This window comes from Periophthalmus magnuspinnatus, chromosome 16, assembly GCF_009829125.3.
Source record: "Periophthalmus magnuspinnatus isolate fPerMag1 chromosome 16, fPerMag1.2.pri, whole genome shotgun sequence".
NCBI lineage: Eukaryota > Metazoa > Chordata > Actinopteri > Gobiiformes > Gobiidae > Periophthalmus > Periophthalmus magnuspinnatus.
The window spans coordinates 7,221,871-7,235,987 of record NC_047141.1 but is presented as its reverse complement, the minus strand read 5'-3'; the positions used below and the strand labels follow the sequence as shown (position 1 = coordinate 7,235,987).

General features: G+C 44.1%; 1 protein-coding gene across 1 annotated transcript in view; it reads left to right on the top strand.

Moving 5' to 3' along the window:
* Positions 1-14,117, top strand: part of znf385d (zinc finger protein 385D) — a 152,811-nt gene that overhangs the window by 30,974 nt on the left and 107,720 nt on the right. Inside the window, exon 2 of the mRNA XM_033981402.2 lies at positions 12,443-12,591. Coding sequence (XP_033837293.2) covers positions 12,443-12,591 — 149 coding nt within the window. The remainder of the gene's footprint in view (positions 1-12,442; positions 12,592-14,117) is intronic.

The following is a 14,117-nucleotide window of genomic DNA, read 5'->3' as shown; positions in this document are numbered from 1 at the left end:
AAGCACTTGTACAGCGGCTGAGTGGACATGTCAGAGCTGAGAGAGTCTTATGTAACGAAAGTGAGTCACGGAGCCTTGGGAGGTCATGGAATACTTGGAACAGGAATGAGACGGAAAAAACATTTTATTAGTATGTTCTTTTAGTCTTTTATTGTTGTGGTTAGAGTTGAGTTCAATCGTCTTACGAGGTAGAAGGTAAAATGTAATAAATTGTAGATTGTATCGTAGATTGGTGTTAGTGTAAGGAAGTGATTGTCTGCAGGTGCTGGGCTTTAGGTAGTGACCATTCAGATCAGAGAGAGGCATTTTAGGTTTAAACCAACTGGATTTCAGATTTGGCTCCCAAAGACTCATGTGAGACTCATCCTGTTTTCTGATTGGATAATCACTGTGAGAACCAAAACACCAAATTATAACATTAAGAAATGAGACATCATGCCCAGTGTTTCTATAATTCAGCATAAGTCAGCATTGGAATAGTTATGAGTAAAAATTATATTTGATTTGAACATGTTTATCTCATATACAAAAATAAATACAGTTCTTTCCTTAAAGTTTGGTACTTCATCTTTAACCCACCTTGGTATTATTAGACTAATGAAATTTTGTCTTTGTATAATGTTACTTTTATAATGTGAACCTTGTTTGTTGGTAAAAGGTGTGGACACTGTAAATGAGTCTTGTGTATAAATGTACGTTACTTTCTGTGTATGTGATGTCAGTGTACTGCGTGACTTTGGATGGGCAGGTGTGTCACTTGCTTGAAGGTTGACAGTTTGATCACTGTTTATAAGTACATACTTGAGCAAGACACTTCTCTCTGTCTGCATAATTTAGGACCATTATCCGTTTACACCCGATCACAGTCATTAAGCATTTATTTAAAAGTGCACTGCTGCGGAACTTTTCTGGCAGAGACTGCACCATCATTTTGTCTCCATTGTGTCACAATGCCTTTTCTTTACCTAGGATATTCCACATTATGGCATTAAACATACATATCTTCCATTGTTTCAATTACAGATGTTTTAATTGCAAAAAAAAACAAAACAAAACAAAAAACAACAAAAAACAGCTTCTCCTCAAATTTGAACTGCAACTGCAACTTGGCCTTGCTGGTTTCCATGTGTTACAGTGTTTCTGAAGGCTCCAGCCTCTGGAAAAGACAGCAAACCCTTCTCCACCAACCCGACCCTCACGAGCAGCTTGAGTTCGTCTTTTCTGACAGTTCTGGCGTAGTGAATATCATAATATTCAGCAATAACAATTAAACCTTTCTGCATTTGTCAGTTTTGTTGATAGAGAGATCATCCAAAAATTCCTGCAAATCAAATGATGTCATTTTTGGATTTCCGAATACAATCACACTTACCCTGTTCTCACTTATCAATGAATTTGGCCATTTATTAAGCCAGGAATGGTTAGAAAGATCCTGAACAGCCCCCGATGTTAAAAACTGCCCCTAGGGATGAAAGGAAGTAACATAACCCAGATGGTAAAAGGATAAATAATAAGTGGCTCTTTAATTATAAAGTAAATTTGAGGGTTACAAGTGAGAATAAAATTTGAATTATACAACAAAAGGAGGCTCAACGAGTTTTAAACTGGTACAAAATAAATTACAAAAAACAATCAAAGGATTCATTTACAATCAAATACAAGAGGTCGTTAGAGGCCTGTAGCTGTGTCACAACTTTACTACACACACACACACACACACACAGGTTAACAGAGAACACGTCTTGCTAAGGCTAGTAATAAATAAATAATCATCATAAAATTAACATTAAAAGAGAAGACTGCAAAATAAAAACCTTTCAGTCACATGAACAGCTAATTATTCACCATTTATTAGCAACATTTTGCTGTCACAGTAATGCTAACAAGAACTAGCATGCTAACCACACACTTCCTGATAATCAGACAAGAAAATGCTTTATACTTAGATGCAGACAGCACACAGTGGACTTAATTTAACCTCAGCTGTGTATACAGTGTGTCTGTACTGGGGTAAGGCACAGTTTGTATTATTTTCAAATTCATGGGTTAAATTGCGCACAGGCCCTTTAAGCTTCTATAGTGTAACTTTGGTAAAGCGTTAGGTAAAAAAGTGCATGTATTTAAGGAGTGTCAACTGTACACAAACTTCCATTTTCCTCTGTCTGGACATGTGTGGAGGGCAATGTAATACTGTTCTGTATATACGCTGGATTTGAAACTAAACTGAAGCTGACAGCTTAATTATCTCTAATAACCTGCTGAACAGAGTGCATTTAAGACTTCATACCTGATAACAGGTTGGGTTCACGTGACATCACAACACTGTAGAAGCTCTGTAGTTTAAACTGAGTTGGAGACAGGTCAAAGGTCTGTCATGGAGTTTGGTGTTAAACTGTCAGGATGATTCAAGGTAAACTTTATTGTGCTTGTAAATTTGACTTTGTTCCCTCGTCAAAAAACATAGTTTATCATGCTACTTATATCATGCTTTTTTAATAAATCCTGTGCAGCACAGTTTTTAAGTCCGTTAATCATCACCAGACTCGTTCTGAGTCTTTCTGCCGTCAAATCACATTCATTACACCTGTGTGCTTGTATTAGCACGTCTGGCATGTTGCTTAATTAGCTAACATTAGTTTTACTGTTCACATATGTCCCTGTTGGGTCGTGCTTTGAGCCCAGTTTAGTCCCACTTAGTCCTGGTTTATTTCTGGTCTAGTCCCGGATTACTTCCGAAATTTGTCCCAGCTTAGTCCCTATTCTGATGTGGTCTATGTGTGATTGCACCCTTAATGGATCCAGGGAAAATGAGACAATTAAACTATTAAGCTAAAGGTCTGCCAGGGACTATTCCAGGTCTAAACCAGGACTAAACAAGGTCCAAACCAGCTGCTCATCTCTCCATCTGACTATCTCTACTTTAAACCTTATCTCCATCTGATCATCCCTCCTTCTGACCCTTTTTCCTTCTGACCGCCTGCCCTCTCTATTTGTCCCTCTCTCCAATTCACAAGACAAACTCCTTGTGTAACCATGACAAAAGGAGTTTGTCTTGTGAACAGTGCTTTGTTCAAACCATCTGGCTGCTGCTCTCTTTCTCTCTGCCCTTCTCTCCATCTTGCTTTTCTCTCTATCCCCTTCTCTCTCCTCTCTCCCACTTTCCTTCTCTCCCTCTTTCTCCTGTTAAGTGCATGTCTCGAGGCCAGGGTGATTCTGAGGTAAAGGATCATGCCGGGACCCTGCTCATTCACTCTCCTCTCTCTCTCCACTCATTTCTTTTTCTTTCTTTCTCTCCTCCTTCCTTTTTCCCTCCCCCCTCCCTCTTCTCTCTCTTCCCTCTCCTCCTCTCCACCCCTCCCCCTCTCCTCTGAGTGCCAGTGGCTGGAATGCGCTGCTGTCCGGGCACGTCTCAGCCTATTGTACTTCATCCTAATGCAGCATCAGCCTGCTCCCCTCCACGTCCTGCTCCTCTCCACGTCCTGCTCCTCTCCACGTCCTGCTCCTCTCCACGTCCTGCTCCCCTCCACGTCCTGCTCCTCTCCACGTCCTGCTCCTCTCCACGTCCTACTCCTCTCCACGTCCTACTCCTCTCCACGTCCTGCTCCTCTCCACATCCTGCTCCTCTCCACGTCCTGCTCCTCTCCACGTCCTGCCCCTCTCCACGTCCTGCCCCTCTCCACGTCCTGCCCCTCTCCACGTCCTGCTCCTCTCCACGTCCTGCTCCTCTCCACGTCCTGCTCCTCTCCACGTCCTGCTCCTCTCCACGTCCTGCTCCTCTCCACGTCCTGCTCCTCTCCACGTCCTGCTCCTCTCCACGTCCTGCTCCCCTCCACGTCCTGCTCCCCTCCACGTCCTACTCCTCTCCACGTCCTGCTCCTCTCCACGTCCTGCTCCTCTCCACATCCTGCTCCTCTCCACGTCCTGCCCCTCTCCACGTCCTGCCCCTCTCCACGTCCTGCTCCTCTCCACGTCCTGCTCCCCTCCACGTCCTGCTCCTCTCCACGTCCTGCTCCTCTCCACGTCCTACTCCTCTCCACGTCCTACTCCTCTCCACGTCCTGCTCCTCTTCATGTCCTGCTCCTCTCCACGTCCTCCTCCTCTTCATGTCCTGCTCCTCTCCACGTCCTGCTCCCCTCCACGTCCTCCTCCTCTTCACGTCCTGCTCCCCTCCACGTCCTCCTCCTCTTCACGTCCTGCTCCTCTCCACGTCCTGCTCCCCTCCACGTCCTGCTCCCCTCCACGTCCTCCTCCTCTTCACGTCCTGCTCCTCTCCACGTCCTGCTCGTCTCCACGTCCTGCTCCTCTCCACGTCCTGCTCCTCTCCACGTCCTGCTCCTCTCCACGTCCTGCTCCTCTCCACGTCCTGCTCCTCTCCACGTCCTGCTCCTCTTCACGTCCTGCTCCTCTCCACGTCCTGCTCCTCTTCACGTCCTACTCCTCTCCACGTCCTGCTCCTCTTCATGTCCTGCTCCTCTCCACGTCCTCCTCCTCTTCATGTCCTGCTCCTCTCCACGTCCTGCTCCCCTCCACGTCCTCCTCCTCTCCACGTCCTGCTCGTCTCCACGTCCTGCTCCTCTCCACGTCCTGCTCCCCTCCACGTCCTGCTCCTCTCCACGTCCTGCTCCTCTCCACGTCCTACTCCTCTCCACGTCCTGCTCCTCTTCATGTCCTGCTCCTCTCCACGTCCTCCTCCTCTTCATGTCCTGCTCCTCTCCACGTCCTGCTCCCCTCCACGTCCTCCTCCTCTTCACGTCCTGCTCCCCTCCACGTCCTCCTCCTCTTCACGTCCTGCTCCTCTCCACGTCCTGCTCCCCTCCACGTCCTGCTCCCCTCCACGTCCTCCTCCTCTTCACGTCCTGCTCCTCTCCACGTCCTGCTCGTCTCCACGTCCTGCTCCTCTCCACGTCCTGCTCCTCTCCACGTCCTGCTCCTCTCCACGTCCTGCTCCTCTCCACGTCCTGCTCCTCTCCACGTCCTGCTCCTCTCCACGTCCTGCTCCTCTCCACGTCCTGCTCCTCTCCACGTCCTGCTCCTCTCCACGTCCTGCTCCTCTTCACGTCCTGCTCCCCTCCACGTCCTGCTCCTCTCCACGTCCTGCCCCTCTCCACGTCCTGCTCCTCTCCACGTCCTGCTCCTCTCCACGTCCTGCTCCCCTCCACGTCCTGCTCCCCTCCACGTCCTCCTCCTCTTCACGTCCTGCTCCTCTCCACGTCCTGCTCGTCTCCACGTCCTGCTCCTCTCCACGTCCTGCTCCTCTCCACGTCCTGCTCCTCTCCACGTCCTGCTCCTCTCCACGTCCTGCTCCTCTCCACGTCCTGCTCCTCTCCACGTCCTGCTCCTCTCCACGTCCTGCTCCTCTTCACGTCCTGCTCCTCTCCACGTCCTGCTCCTCTTCACGTCCTGCTCCCCTCCACGTCCTGCTCCTCTCCACGTCCTGCCCCTCTCCACGTCCTGCTCCTCTCCACGTCCTGCTCCTCTCCACGTCCTGCTCCCCTCCACGTCCTGCTCCTCTCCACGTCCTGCTCCTCTCCACGTCCTACTCCTCTCCACGTCCTACTCCTCTCCACGTCCTGCTCCTCTTCATGTCCTGCTCCTCTCCACGTCCTCCTCCTCTTCATGTCCTGCTCCTCTCCACGTCCTGCTCCCCTCCACGTCCTCCTCCTCTTCACGTCCTGCTCCCCTCCACGTCCTCCTCCTCTTCACGTCCTGCTCCTCTCCACGTCCTGCTCCCCTCCACGTCCTGCTCCCCTCCATGTCCTCCTCCTCTTCACGTCCTGCTCCTCTCCACGTCCTGCTCGTCTCCACGTCCTGCTCCTCTCCACGTCCTGCTCCTCTCCACGTCCTGCTCCTCTCCACGTCCTGCTCCTCTCCACGTCCTGCTCCTCTTCACGTCCTGCTCCTCTCCACGTCCTGCTCCTCTTCACGTCCTGCTCCCCTCCACATCCTGCTCCTCTTCACGTCCTGCTCCCCTCCACATCCTGCTCCCCTCCACGTCCTGCTCCTCTTCATGTCCTGCTCCTCTTCATGTCCTGCTCCTCTTCATGTCCTGCTCCTCTCCATGTCCTGCTCCTCTCCATGTCCTGCTTCAGGGTTGGAGTCATTTGAAAAAATTCTTGGACGAAACACCAGTCGACCAAAAAACTGGCGTGGCAAATGTTCTCAAAACTATCATGTATCTCTATGTATCTGACCCAAGACTACACTTTTATGGGAGTTCATGCAGAAACAACTTTTTATGCAGAAAAAAAGTACTAGGAAAGAATACAGCCCTATTTATATGTAAAAATGCAAATTATTCACAAATCTTTAGCCAACTCACCCCATAACTTTTCCTTTTTTGCTGTTGTTCCACATAAATCCTTATAATCTGAATAAAATAAGAGGTCAATGAATAGAAATTTTGGTTGACTAAGACTCCATCGACCAAATAGACCTAACGACTAAAGGCCTAGCGGGAGATATATCGAAAAATGTCTAATATGTCATGTTTTTAGGGGGATGCTGCATACATGTTAAGGGGCCCCTATTAAGTAAATAAAAATACATGAAATTGTATTTACTTCATTCACGCTTGTCTCATTAATCCATTAATCCAGAGTCATTTCTTCTGAGCCTCGAAAATGCTCTGTTTGTATTATGCCCAAATTGTTGCATCACAGGTAAAACTATAGATTTCTCCTGTTCAGTTTTTAAGCCCATAAACCATCACTAGAATAGATTTATGGTAAAGCTGTGTTCACAACAAATACATGGCTCTATTATTAGCATAGCATTCATGTAGCCAAAGGGGCTTAATTTGTTCTTCATTATTTTCCCATTGTTCATTCCCGCTCCTGACAGCAGAGGAAGCTCCAGCGCATAAATGCCTCATTGGAGACAGAGGTGTAGTTTATAACCTATATTTTACAAACGCAGACATTATTTTAAGTTAGAAAATGTGAAATATCCAAGGTGACTTTTCACTTTCCATTCACTTCTTTTGTACAAAACTTGCACCTCATGACATGACCTGCATGTTTATCTCATTTCTGATCATAGTCATAATGCTGTTTTAAGAACAATTAAAAAAATAATTCAAGGTGTACATTTTGTCAGTGGTGCCCGTCCAAGGCTGGTTAAAACTGCTTCTCTCCTCTGTATGTCCTCAAATACCTCAAATAAATGAACTTGACTTTACCTGATTCGACAAAACGTGAAAAACAGAAGAACGTCAATAGTTGGTGACATCACAAAAGACTGCCCTGATTTTGAGGTGTTTCTGATTACTAACACCTGGCTACAGGGGCAGATACCTGTTCCTTGTACCTCCAGACAAATCCCCTCCTCCCTCCTAACTCCGTTTAGTCCTTCAGGCACTGCCCAGTTTAGCAGCTCTATCTGATGTGTGGTTGTGGGCGGAGTTGAGGTGTTTAGTCCCACTTTAAATCAAGTAACGACTATGGTTAAGTTTAGGATCAGTCTCCAGGAAATGAATTTATGTCACTGTAATGTCTCAAGATGTGTGTGATACATCATGCTCCTGTTGCTAGCGCCCCCTTCTGGTCTGACAGTGCGACAGACTCACTTGTATGGTGGTCAGGACATATCTCCACTGGAACACAACCTGAGCCCGCGCTGAAGACGCAGTGTGCAGCTTTTCCAACAGATGGTAGTGCTCTGAGGCTGCGGGCACGCTGACAAGTTAAAGATACACTACCTCCTGTAGCCATGTTCTAACTGTCTGACTCCATTATATCATGTACAACCAGGAAGTGCAAAAAGTGTCCTTTCAAGGGTCAGTATTAACACTGCACAACTGGGCGTAAGTATACAAATAGACAACATTTTTGCTTGGGTATTATGTAAAAATCTATTCAAATGGTCACTTTTATAAGACGCTTTTCCACCAAGGCACTCAGAGCACTTTACATCAAAGAACAACTCACCCGTTCATACACCAGTGTACACAGACAAGCAGACACAGACGCTCGAATCAGAGGAAGAGCACCGCGCCAACTGAGCTATTGCCGCCCAGTCTAAACACTCAGAAGATTAATAGTTGACCTCATTTAAAGTTGTATATCCCCCTTTTCCATTTATACTTTGTTAAAGCCACAGTATGAAACTTTTTAGCCCCAAAATTGACTCAAATAAATTGTTTTAAGTTGGTTTTATTGTACTGAAAAAACATGTGTCTTTGCTGTGAGGGGGTTTGCATCTGCTCTCTCCAGAAAGACCTCTTCCTGCTTGTTTCCATGGAAATGTTGTTACTTTCACTATAATATCCCACAGTATGACATAAAACTCATCTATGTCCATGGAGAATGTTCTGAAGCATGGGTTTAACTTTCTGTTACCATGGTATCATGCTGGTGACATGCAGAATGCTACATACTGTACCTTTAGAGTTACACATATATTTTAAATGGATAATTACACATGGTCTATGGTCAACATTTTTTGAAAGAAGCCCATGTATATTGCTTCCTCCAGTTCACATCTCACTATCAGAGCCATTGCCCACCGATGCTACTTTCACCATCATCCATCCTCACCATCTCCCCTCTGCAGCAGCAACACTATCAGCCTCCGCAGCCTCTCCATGTCCATCTCTTCATCATCATTGTCTAGGCCCCAGAGAGCTTGTCATTTGTGTGTTCTTGTGGTGTAAATCCTGTTTGATTGTCTTGGTCCTTGTGTAGCGCTCCCCTCTGCTTCTCATTACTGTGAAAAGACTTGTTGAGCGTGGATGTGTTGGCCTCGTGCCTCTTCTCTATGGTTTAAATCACTGTGTTCTGTTTCCAATGATGTGAGTCCGGCTGCTGCGTGGCACATGCAGAGCTAACAGCAACATTCACCCGGGTCAGTCCTGCTGGCGTGGCCCAAGGCTTACTTTTGTCTTTTAACTTCTTTATTAATAATTAGAAGATTGTTCTGTTGCTGTGTTATGTTTCTTTGTACAGAATAATCCAACCCAAATAATAAATGGTAATTCATAATGCAGCATTACTCAGAATTGTGCAACTGAAACAAAACACCTCCAGCTGTGTTTCCCAGAAATATGCACTGTTTAAACTCCTAATTTCAGTTTTATTTTCATGTATTATTTTATGTACAAAAATTGCAACACCACAGCAGTGGAAATGTATGCTATGTTTGCAAATGATGTCACCTAGCAGGACAAGATAGAGAGAAAACAGCAAAGGGGCAAGAATGGAGCCTTGTGGTACACCCTTTGGCACAAGACTTTGAACGGAGACACATCATCCATTTTTTTATACAGTGCCAGTGATTCCAATAGGGTTTTAAATGTGCTCTTATTCACATTCATTGATCCACTGTCTCAGATGCTGAGGCCTAATAAGACGACAACAGCCTACGCCAGGATCATCTGCAAGAAATAAATCATTTACTATTTTTATTAGCGCAGTCTCAGAGCTTTGGAACAAATTGGAATTTTCCAGTAAATTGTTATTGTTCAGGCAAGCAGCTGGTTAGAGGCACATTTTTCTAAGAGCTTTGATAGAAAAAAGTAAGTTTGACACTTAATGACACTCTGGAGTGTGTTGTTGTTTTTGCAAAGGTAGACTCTGCCTCTCAATGTGAAAGTTTTTAAAATGTGCAAATAAATGAATCACTGTGTTTTAAGTTCTCATGAAATGGGACTTATTCAAAATGAAAAATCAGCTTTTATGAGCTTTTCACTGTGCTTCTTCACCACGATTTTACTTAGAGTTGTACTTTGATTGATTCCTGCATGTTTCAGTAATCGTGATTATTTTTGAAAGACTTCTAAAATGTCATACTTTTTAAAAACATAAACTCGTAAAGAAAAACCCACTGTTTGCTGCAGTGAAATACTGTATAGATACATATAGAGATGGGGCCTATCAGTTCTGCCGTTGTGAATAAGAAGTCACTGGACTGGTTTAGATCAATATAGGGGTTCACAGTGAGCAAAAATGTAAAATAATCTAGTTGTATTGTAGTTCGACATCAAATATCTGAAAAAGGCATAATATGTGTTTAATTTCCTTCACTCCAATTCATGCGCTTTTTGCTGGCAACAGTGTACTTTTGTTGACACAGAAATAATTAGTGATTTTGTCTGAAGTAGTGTTGTCCAAATACTCAAACTCAATTTTAATACTAAAACTAGACTCAATACTTAAAACTGATTCTGATACCACGATGATAGTAAACAAAACCTCTTTCTTTAGACAATAGAATATAATTTTCAACATTAAATCATAGTACTTTCTTTTATACTCCCCTAACTGTGTAATTTCTCAGTCGTCCAGTAGGTTCCATAGTGGTCCATGAGTGTATACTAGTCTATGTTTCTTATACTTGTTCAGATCCAGCTCAAGATCATTCTAAAACTATTCAGAAAAGGTTCATTTCTGTCCTGTGAATGTGACTTCTTTAGCATTGATACCTGCTCAAATGAGTATCTAGTTTTGACACTAACTTTGGTATGGACCCGCATATGACTTTCGATTCTTTTGAGAGCCCTGGCCTGAGTTACTTGTTTTCCATACATACACGTTGTCATTAGTGAAATACCAGTGCCCAGGTGTCCTACAGTACTTTAAAAGCCTGAACAATGCATACTACAGAATGGAATGTAGTTAAATGAAATCACTCAGCAGCGCTCGCGTCCTGCAGCAGATAACGACATGATAATGACAGGGTGAGCGGGTGACTACATTAGGCAGATTTATGGACAGGCTCATTGTGTAAAACAGCTCCCAGCCTGATCTGCTAATGACAGACAGGCCAAGAGAGGGAGAGAAAAAACTGCTTTACAGAATATAGTGAGTAGGGTTAGGGATTATTATTGAATTTGTGTCACTTTTTCCATTAGGTCAAGCTATAAAAATATGTTCCTCCACAAAAAAAAAGACACGCTGACCATACTTAAAGGCCCTGTACCCGATTTTTCCCCATGTATTTAAGAAAAATGTGTCTCGCCTCAGTACAGATATATTTTATAAGCAGCTCTTGAGGTCAAAATATGTCCACTGAGCGCTGTCTGCTTCTAATTACAAGGCGTTTTATTGTTAGAGAACGAAGAAGTGCGTGTTAGCATGCTAGTTGTCGTTAGCGTTACCGAAACTCTGGCTCTCAAAGTTGGGAAAAGAGCTTATAAACTCATCGCGGTGAATAATTAGGATGCTCAGAATGCAGGAAGACAGCCGCACTACTGCTATCTATCTGTGGAAACATGACAAGTATTTCGATATTTCATTCAAGGTACTCAGTCGTATATAAGCGCTCGTCCAATAGGTTACGTTCACAGTGTAGAATTTGATGATGTCATAATTTCAGATGGTGGACAGGGGCTTATATAACTCTATGGGAGAAATCCACAAATGTCGAACCTTATCAGGACTTGTTTGGGATTGGCTCCACAAACTTGCCATATTAATCTTATGTCTTAAAGTCTTTTCAGCTCAGTCCAGCAGGTTTGGGGGTGAAAAAAAAAGCATTTCACTTTGCTGCATTCACACTGACAGACGTCTTCAGAAACAGACCTGGAGTTGTGTTTTGTTTCATTGACACGTGTTTGAGTAATCCCGCATCATTAGGCTGCGCATATCTCCAAAGCTCAAAATGCTCTGTTCCACCTTGTGATGTCATGAAGTGATAGTTTTCAAGTTCACAGCTCCTTTTACCTTTAGTTCAGCAGACATTGGTAATTCCAGGGCTGAAGTGATCCAAATGATTCTAGTGAAGGTGTGTGGAGTTTAAAATACACAGTGGAGCACTTCCTGTATTACCACATGATGACATCACAAGGTGGAACAGAAGAACTCAGAAAATAGCATAATATGGGCCCTTTAACCATAGACCAGGTCAACACATCTGCAATCTCACAGTTACACAGCAAATGTCCTCCAGCTCCGTTTGAAACTATAGAGTCTAGAATACTTTGCAGCTGGTGCCATCAACATTTCCATTTCTTGCTAACTGGAAGCACTGCTCCGTCTGATGCTCTGTGACTCAGGCTAGCCTTAATCTGAGCTTTATTTTAACACAGTGTGAACATAAATAACTGACTTACTTGGAACTACAACAGTGAGCTGATTTAAATTAAACAAGTCACTCTCAAATAACATTAGTCATAAGCTAGCTAGCTAACACCTCCTGATCACAGGCTCCTGAAATGTGTTGTTTAAATCCATTTTGTATTTTTTCTTGAGTTTTTGGACTATTTTAAAACTTTTTTGGTTGTGTTTGTTAGTATGTGCATTGTGTCTGCTGAACATTCCGCTATATACATACATGTAGCACCCCCTCTTCCCCACCATGATGTCACTGCAAAGTATCTATTGCATGCGTTGGGCACTGTAAAAATAGCCATGCCCAGTGCTCATGAGCAGCTTGTCTCTGTTGGACATTTGGATCATCTTGTGGCTTTGTCCCCCTCTTACCATGTCCCCTCTGTGTCCTCCTGTAGGGACCAGCTGTCAGAACGGCCTGATGCCCGCTCTAGTGCGCCCCCCGCTGGCCAGTGCAGTGCAGCAGCCCTCCCTGGCCCTCAAACAGTTCCTGCCCTTCCCACTGGACGCGGGCTCGGCTCTCAGCCTCTTCCCCGGATTCAACACGGTGAGTTATGATACCACTTATACTACTGCAGAGAAGGGTCATTGTGATACTCATGTATCCGTATGAAGGATTTGGGAATGCAGATACTTCGACCAGTATGATTCATGTTTTAATTATTTTTTGGCATTAAAGATCCATATTACACTATTTTCGGATTTAACAGAGCATTTTGAGCTTTGGAGATGTAGATTGAGGATTAGTCAAACACATGTGAATGAAACAAACACAACTCCATGTGTTTTTGATGAGGAAACAACAGACGGCTTAAAGCTCACAATGGCCAACTTTGCGTAATATAAGACCTTTAAAATGTGATCCTAGATGAGTAAATGACACATACACCACAGGCTAAAGTTTGGACACATCTTCTCATTCTAAGGTTTATCAGTGTTTACTACTTTCTAGAGCAGAGCTGTCTAAACTTTTAAAATAAAGAGATGCATATTGAAACAGACTAAGCCGAGATGGAGGGCCATGGACGGCTGGTCAAAATGGTGAATAATTCAAATGGGTGCATTTAACGCAGGTTAGAATGAACCACTGGGCATTTACACAGACTTATTAGAGCCCTGTTTATGGTAATTTGGACCAATTTAGCAGGAAGCCTAAGGGCCAAGAAAAATTGGCCCCTGGGCCATAGTTTGGACATGCCTGTTTTAGACTGTAGATACACACTGAAGACATCAAACATATGAATCAGATATGTGGAATTATGTAGGAAAGAATTAAACGTTCAATAACTCTACATCTGTTTTATATTGGTTCAGATTAGCGACCCTTTGCTTTGTGTCTAGAGCTGCAAACCCTTGGCCTTCTCTTAGTCTAAATCACAGTTTATTGTTTGTATTGTTGCTGTGTTTGTTCTTTTAAAGTAATGGATCATGAATTCAGAATAAAGTTAAATAGAATGAGCTTCATGATGAAGTCTCCTGAAATAGTTTTCAGTTCACCATTTCAGTAAGTCTCCTGAAATGGTTTTCAGATGTGCCTCGTCAGGGTCCATTAGAGGAATGCCATGAGTGCAAAGCAGTGATCAAAGCAAAGGGTTAAGGCTGTTTTGAAGACATTTATTTTACACTTTTTTCTCTGCTACATCTCACATGTGTCATTCATTGTTTTGATGACTTCAGCGAGAGTCTACAGAGTAGAAAGTCAGGGAGAAAAACATAAAATGAAAAAGTGTGTCCAAACTTTAGACTTTTGGAAAAGCAGACATGTGCCTGTAGCTGTTGTCAGCAGCACATTTGCTGTCTGCTGTATGGTGCAGGTCAGTCATTGTAATTGTGTTTCGTGCTTGTTCTGTCTGTATAACAATTGGAAAATGACATGGTAACAGAGAGACTATACTTAAGTCTTTGAATGTGTTTGTTGTTGATTCTTGAATTCTTTGCTTGGCAGTTTGGTCTGGTGCTGAAAAAAGTATTGCGAACAATTTTCTCTTGTAAAGTCTTTTTTTTTTAACATTGATAGACTTGTCTGTCCTTGGTTGTGTTGTGTGTATTGTAGGTGGCTCGTATGCTAGCTTG